Source organism: Entamoeba invadens, assembly GCF_000330505.1.
Source record: "Entamoeba invadens IP1 unplaced genomic scaffold scaff_1105074725983, whole genome shotgun sequence".
Taxonomy (NCBI): domain Eukaryota; phylum Evosea; order Mastigamoebida; family Endamoebidae; genus Entamoeba; species Entamoeba invadens.
The window spans coordinates 1125-8849 of record NW_004191724.1 but is presented as its reverse complement, the minus strand read 5'-3'; the positions used below and the strand labels follow the sequence as shown (position 1 = coordinate 8849).

Here is a 7725-nt window from a genome sequence, read left to right as displayed (position 1 = left end):
ATCGGATGACTTAGAGTTGTGTGACAGTTTCCCTGTTGACAGTTCTGTTGGTTGATTGCTTGAGTTACTCACTTGACTCTCCTCTACATTCATTTGCTTCATATGTGACACTTTATCACTGGAATTGAGTTGTTCAGTTTGTACTTTCATTAAAGACGATGAAGAAGTTGTAGAATTTCCATTCGAATTTCTCTTTGAATTTTCTGTGTCATCGATAGTCGAAGGATTGGGTGAGAAGAAGCCAACGGAGGTGTCTTTGAACGCGATTTTTGAATGTCTTCTTCTTTTTTTTAATGATGTTGAACACTTGTGTGACTTCGAAGTTTCTTCGATTTTCAAACTTTTCCGTTTCTTCTCTTTGGAGCTCTTCTGTTTCTTTTCCGTTTGAATGCCAGCCCGCTTTTGAATGCTTTTGACTTTCTCTTTTTCCTCCAAATCGTCCTTCTCACCTTCTTTTGTGTCATTTGGTTGTTCGTTGTCTTTTGTATCATCGATAATGGTTATGTCATCGGTATAACAAATCTCCTCATCAACTTCCTTCTTTAATACTTCTTTCAATTCGCTCCACTTCTCCTCTTTGTTCCTTTGTATATTCTCCCAAATGCTTTTCGCTTTAACAACCCACTGCTTCTTCTCATCTTCAAGCTCTACACACTTCTTCCACTGCTCCACTATCCCTTTAAATATCACATTCGAGTTTTTAACACTCTTCCCAAGCTCATCCAACATCTTTGATATGAATTCATTTTCACCTTCTACACACCAAAACACTAACTCTCTCCCTTCATTTTGAATGGCCACAGTCATCCGCCGCGTTTTCTCGTTGAGCATTAAACTCTTTCGGACGGTCCGCCGCTTAAGGACGGAACTCTTGTAACTCAATTGCTCTTCGTATGATATCCGAAGCGCAGTCCGCATGTTAACAGAGTGATTGTACACGTTTTCAAGCTCGCCGCGAGACACTAAAGTATCGCAAATGATTTTAATGTACTCGCAGATAATCCCCCCTCACGCGTCGGTACCTTTGTTAACACGTCAATTGTTTTCATCTTCTCATTTTACAGAAAAACGCTTGTTAAATAGACGCGTTCGTTGTTGTACCACTCCTCCACGCTCTCAAGTCGTTGTTTGTTACTCCCGTTTTCTCCGCTATTTTGTCGATTTTTGAAAGGATCACTATTATCTGTGGAACAAGCACTTCAAAATAGTGGAACACACCGCAGTAACAATCCTTCACTTTCTCTTGTTTGATCGCAGTCAAATTTAAATTAAAATCTCGTAGCTCGCGCAGTTTCGTTGGACCATTCGACGCGTATATCGAAGACAAGATTTGATTGTTATTCTTTTTAAAACATCTCAAGGTCTTTGTGTTCTCTTCTGAGACTTTTTGTTCCTCAGAAGATACCAAAGCGCTTTTATAGATCACTTTCCTGGCAATGGCAGAATAACTTGCTTCAAGTTCAATAACAGCGTTGATGATGTCCGAGTACTCTTGCATTATGACCAGGAAGATCGGCTTAGTGTCGACGACGTTCATGAATTTCTCATATCGCGAGAGATACCCTTTCATCTCCTTTTCGACGTCCTCTTTCTTTGACAATGTAACAAAGAAAATTACATTGTCATGCTGTTTTTACTGGTGATTCTGACGAAAACGCATTGAGTGGATTCTCCATTCTTTTTCTTTCCAAAAAAAAGTTGCTTTTTGAGTCAATTTGGAGTTGTTGCTTTTAAAAAATTCAAATGGAATGCAATCTAAACTGTTTTTCAAAAGTCGGTACTGTCATATTTTTAGAACTTCCTAAAGTCCCGTTTTTTATTTTTGTTTTTTCCTAAAAAAACAAAAAACAAAAAATCGAAAGTACCGACTTTATTTTGAAAAAAATACCAATCCCGTTCAATTATTTTCGTACAAATTCGGGAAAATATCGGAATATTGGCCATCTTTTTCCAAAAAACCCGATCCCGTTATTTGATTTGACCACAACTCGATGCTTCGCAACATATACACAGCATTGTTGACCTAAAAGCACAACAATTAACGTTTAAGTAAATTGGGATGGTGTTGTTTGTGTCGAGTTTTAACTGAATATTACTCTTGTTAAAAAATATTTTCAATTAAAAACAAACTGTGGTTATCTTCTCTGAATAAAAAATAATGAAATAAAGAGTTCCAAAACCACCAAAAAATAAATTACAGCAAATGTTTGATAATTTTGACAGGCATAAGTCAAATTGTCAAAGGGCAACACTAGAAAAATAATACAAAATAACAATATTGTTTTGTTATTGGATATTTTAAAAAAGATGTTCTCACTGAAATGCTCAAAAAGAATGTCGACTTTATAAAACCCAACAAAGATAAATTATCAAATCATTTTGTTATTTTTATTGTTATTGTGACAACACTACTAAGCATACTAATCTTCGAACTAAGCTTTTGTATTGTGAATATTTCATTAATTAATAAAATGTTTGATAATAAAAAAATTTGACATTAAGTTTATTTGCTTTTGTACTAAAATGCACTTTTGGAATAATTCGTGTGTATTTCAAAAACAAAAATCCCGTTATTTCGAATTTTATATGGAATTTTTTAATGCTTAAAAATTTTTCAAGTAAAAAAATATTTTTTGAAGACCGTTTTTCTCTTTTTTACTTGAAAAAAATAAGCGAATTTATTACAAAAAAACGATTCCCAAAAATAATAAACAAAATAAATGCAAAAAATCGGGATACCTCAGTACCGACTTTTGAAAACCAGTTTATTTAAAAGTCAAAATTTGTTGTTATAAATTAATTGTTTCAAAATGCTACATTTAAGTTTTTTATTGTCGAATTGTGTTGTATTTATTAAATAATAAATCAAATGATTAATTTGATATCTTTCAAATTTGCTTTCTTTTATATCTGCCAAACATTATTTTCAATTAAAAAATCAAACATCAAGTGGTCACAATTGACTGTTTATAAAGTAATACAACCATAACAACAAAACTGTGTTATGTATCCGAAACGTCATTTTATTAACGGGAATATTAAAAAATTCAACCATTGTTTGGTTTTACAAGTATTTTTAATTATTTTTTGTTTTAATTAATGTTTTAGAAATGATACAAAATATTTTTTATTTATAACAATAATTATTATATATTACTATAATTTGCTAAAGCCGACTTTTCCCACCAACTCTTTATTATTTTGGTTGTAATTTTTGTTCTGTTTTGCTTTTAAATTTTTATATAAAAAAATAATAGCACAAAACGATTTTTTGGTATAAAAATAAGAATAATTCCATTATGATAATTTTATATTATTTGTTTTTATCTATTTTTTCAGGAAAATCACCTAATAATATTTCAAAATTATTTAAACCGTTTTGGGACAATTTTTTTTAAAAAACTGTTAAAAAGAGCAGTATTGGGTTGTCGGCGAATTAAATAACTTTGTTTATAGTTATTTTTTAATTATTATTTAGTTTTTTATATTCAAATGTTTTTTAATTTACGTGAATAAAAATATGGTTTGTTTATTTAAAAAATATAGTTGCTATAAGCCTCTTTCAAATTGTCTTTGTTCCTAAATAAATAAAATCACTTTTAGCGAATGTCGAGCAAAATAACACGTTCACTTCCCAAAAACATAGCAATTCTCGCTGATTTTTTCATTGATATAAACAACAAAAAAGTCGATGTTACTTCGCCTTACGATGATCGAGGCGCAAAATTTACCCGCAGCAGACTGCTTTTCAAAGAAGAGTGACCCTTATACAAAGGTGACAATCAACAAGGAAATCCACCAAACCAAAATTCAAAAAAACATTAGACCCCAAATGGCATGAAGAACTCCGGTTCATGATCGATCCACACAATCTACCATCTTTCCTCTTCGAGATCTACGACTGGGATAGATTCAAAACCGACGACTTTCTCGGTCACGCATCGTTGGCACTCAAACAACCAATCAAGGGTGATCTGTGGTTAAATTTATCGGTTCAAGGTAAGCTCCACATAAACCTTGACACACTCAAAACACCCATTCAGTGTTTGTACACCCAATTCACGCCAGGATTGGATGGTATAGCACTCAAAGCACTTTCTCAAAAACCAAACCTGACAGAATCGCAAGAATTCAAGCCGTCATCTTTTATGACTAATTTTAACATCGAAAAGTTCGAAAAGTCTGAGATCTCGCGGCATGTTCAGACACCATTTTCCCAAGAAACGTAAACGAGACGTGTTTCTATTACGCCAAGTTGTGTGGCTACTTTGTCCCATACCGTCCCGGTGCTTTTCCGTCAGTCCCAGAATGAACCTCTGTGTTATTTATTGTATTTTTTTATTCACCAAATTGATTTTCATTCAAATCAATCTAATTGATAAAATTAGAGTCAGTCAGTAAACAATATTATAGATAGAGTACTTGATACAACGTTGTTATTTAGAGTCAATCTAATACTGTTGTCTTTTTCAAACGATTCTTTCTTAGTCTTATATTTTTGAATTTACAAAATATTTTTGCAAAAAGTTCAATCATAAACAAAATCGTTCTTTGTTTACCATTTATTTATTAATTTTAGAGTAAATAGGAAAAAAATCTATTTTTCTTAAATAATTTTATTAATTATTTCAATTAAAAAAAATTTCTTAATGATTAATTTTTTAATCTGACTTGAGACGCCGTGCAACTCCATGTATTCACTTGTGTTGATTCTGACGTCGTTGTTCTCGTCGTAAAACAGCTTATCTGCAAGTTCATTTGCAAGCTTCAACACCACTTGGCCCAAGGAACATGAATGACCCAATTGATTGTTTGTCTGAGCAAAGACAACTTCTGCTTCTCAAAATATTTCCAACAACTCTCTTGTACAGCTCGTCCCCAAGTTTCAGGAGTCTTGTCTTCTCGCTCTGTGTCATTCTGTTCACTAAGATGCCTGCCCGTTTGATCTACATTTTCTAATAACTGTAGGCCATTAGTAACAACGTTGATGTCTCTTATGTTTGGTTTTTCAATTCTGCGCAACCTCAAGATCTCTTGTTGTCTTGTTCAGCTTTCTCTGCCATCTTCTCTTGTGTCAATTGCGTGTCTTTACTTTCCAAGTTTTTGATTTCCTCTGGTTGTGAGTTCTCTTGCGTTAAGAGTGTTGCAGACGCCACCAAATTGATTGCATTTTTGCGCGAGTGTAGCATTGATGTATCTCTTTGACAGTGACGCAACTGAACAAAAGCATGTCCGCGACTGTCAGTCCATAGGGGCTTGCTCCTTATGCACTGGCGTACAAAACAGTGTGGTTTTTTCTATGAACAGAATAATTTAGATCTTCGACTCTTTCACCTTTTTTAAAAAAAACAGCATTAAGTCGCTTTAGAAACAGTTTTTTGTACTGTCCATTAGCAATCAGTGCACCCATATCAAGTGCAATGACTCTGCAAGTTCGAAGAAAAAATATTTTACTTCTGGCTGCCAAAACATTCCACATAAGTTGTTTTACTAAAACCAAGTTCAACAATCGATGGTAAAAAAACTATTTTTATTCGTTAATAAAACAATATGTTGTGGTTTTGTTTGAATTTTTTATTTATTTATTGAATAGTATTTTTTAATTAAATACTCCAAATAAAGAATAACAATTATTACGATATTTTTTAGTTTCAAATACAATTATTATCATTTTTGGTGACGTATTTTTAATTGTTTTTAGCACTACAATAATATATAAATATATTTAATTAATAAATTATTATTAAGGTTAAAGTTTTTCACAATATGGTCTCATCGCTTGTAACAATGAATTATACATTAATCTATAATTTATTAAAAATGTATACAAAAAACGAATTTAAAATTATTTAAAAACCGAAAAACTGAGAATATCAAAATGCGTAGACTTTCTGGTTATCACATCATGATAGTTTCGAAGTACCTCAAGACTATTAACGACTTTATTAACTTGGAGTTGGTATGCAAAAAGTTTTGTGGTAATATGGAGAAGTTCCACTTCAACCCGATTCCATTAAATTTCAAAACACTTGGATACTTGCCAAACATCGAGACACTTCACTTGTGGGATGTAACGGATGAGAATTTTGGGAATGGATTTATGATAAACAAAAGAAAAAATAGAGAAGGTAAAAATAAAGGTGTTTTAAAAAGAGAATTCTTTCGAATCATCGTGTGGTTCAATGTTGACTTTGAAACTGTTGACAGAAACAAAAGTCGAAACATCAAGTTTAAAAATGTTACTTACACTCAAAAAAATAGAGAGAAATTTGGTAATAACATACCATCAAGTGTGACATTGATTGGTGAAGGTTGTTTCAATGGATGCAGTAGTTTGAGCAGTGTTACAATACCATCAAGTGTAACATCGATTGGTGATAGTTGTTTCCAAGGATGTTGTTGTTTAAGCAGTATTACAATACCATCAAGTGTAAAATCAATTGGTGGTGGTTGTTTCTATGAGTGTAGTAGTTTGAGCAGTATTACAATACCATCGAGTGTGACATCAATTGGTGCTGGTTGTTTCGGTTGGTGCAGTAGTTTAAGTAGTATTAACATACCATCAAGTATTATATCAATTGGTAATTGGTGTTTCAATAGATGCAGTAGTTTGACAAGTGTTACAATCCCATCAAGTGTGACATCTATTGGTAATTTTTGTTTCTATGAGTGCAGCAGTTTGATCAGTGTTAACATACCATCGAGTGTGACATCAATTGGTAATTTTTGTTTCAGTGAATGCAGTAGTTTGAGTAGTGTTACAATCCCATCAAGTGTGAGGTCTATTGGTCGTAGTTGTTTCCCATTAAATACAGTAGTTAATCGAAATTAATTTATTTGTTAGTTAATGTTTATTATTGTTTTTAAAACAATTTAATTAAATTATAAATTGTTATAATTATTATTTAATAAAAATAAAAAATAATTGAAAAAGTCAATTATTTCACGAAATTGATTTAATCAATTTAATCAATTTCGTTAAAACTCAAAGTATACAAAGAGGCTCCTAAAGCCGGCCCCCCTCCCCCACCCACCTCCTGGGAACAGAGATTACTTAAATGTAAGATTGTGTAAAATGGTGAGTATATAGCACGTCATCGAATAATACTAATAATAATATCAAATATAATAGAATTAAGTGATATTAAAGAAAAAATAGTAGTTATTAATTAATAAAGTAAATATTTGTAAATGTAGAAATTTATTCAAATTTTTTAAGTAAGAAAATTTAATACCTTTATTTCATACAGCCATAAGAGGGACCCCTTAATGTTCTATAAATAGAACAATTTAATATATTTATCAAATATAATAAATAATTGAAATATAAAATAATTAAATAATTAAATAATTTGAAAGAATTTTTTTATTAGTAATATTTTAATAAATAATTAGTTCTATTAAGTTTATAATTATAGATATACTTAATTTATAGTAATTACTCATTTAAAAAAATAATAAATTATAAGTAATAATTAATCAATAATATTAATTAAATAAATTTTATATGAAAAATTATTTAGAAATAGGAGTGAAAGAAAAAAAACCTTCATTTCATACAGCCATGACAAGGACCCCTTAATGTTCTATAAATAGAACATCGTTCATTAATACATTGCAATTATGATAAAGAATAAAATATATTATAAAGAATAGATAAAAATTGTTAATGTTTCTAGTTACAAATTGAAAATAATCAAAAAGATGAGTAAATTATCATGAAAA

At 31.0% G+C, this 7725-nt stretch overlaps 4 protein-coding genes across 4 annotated transcripts; 2 read left to right on the top strand and 2 right to left on the bottom strand.

Annotated features, from left to right (window-relative positions):
• Positions 1-72: 72 nt before the first annotated feature.
• On the bottom strand, positions 73-918 carry EIN_358830 (hypothetical protein; the record flags this gene model as incomplete). The annotated part of the gene is made up of 1 exon (XM_004183659.1): positions 73-918. A coding segment is annotated over one exon (846 nt), but the record flags the coding sequence as incomplete, so codon positions are not given.
• Positions 919-1075: 157 nt separating this feature from the next.
• EIN_358820 (hypothetical protein) lies at positions 1076-1570 on the bottom strand (the record flags this gene model as incomplete). Its single annotated transcript, XM_004183658.1, has 1 exon — positions 1076-1570. One exon carries the CDS (start codon positions 1568-1570, stop codon positions 1076-1078), a length of 495 nt encoding a protein of 164 aa, XP_004183706.1.
• A 2284-nt stretch (positions 1571-3854) lies between these two features.
• Positions 3855-4229, top strand: EIN_358810 (hypothetical protein; the record flags this gene model as incomplete). The annotated part of the gene is made up of 1 exon (XM_004183657.1): positions 3855-4229. The coding sequence occupies one exon, from the start codon at positions 3855-3857 to the stop codon at positions 4227-4229; it is 375 nt and encodes a 124-aa protein (XP_004183705.1).
• A 1649-nt stretch (positions 4230-5878) lies between these two features.
• Positions 5879-6832, top strand: EIN_358800 (hypothetical protein; the record flags this gene model as incomplete). The annotated part of the gene is made up of 1 exon (XM_004183656.1): positions 5879-6832. The coding sequence occupies one exon, from the start codon at positions 5879-5881 to the stop codon at positions 6830-6832; it is 954 nt and encodes a 317-aa protein (XP_004183704.1).
• Between the last annotated feature and the right edge of the window lie 893 nt (positions 6833-7725).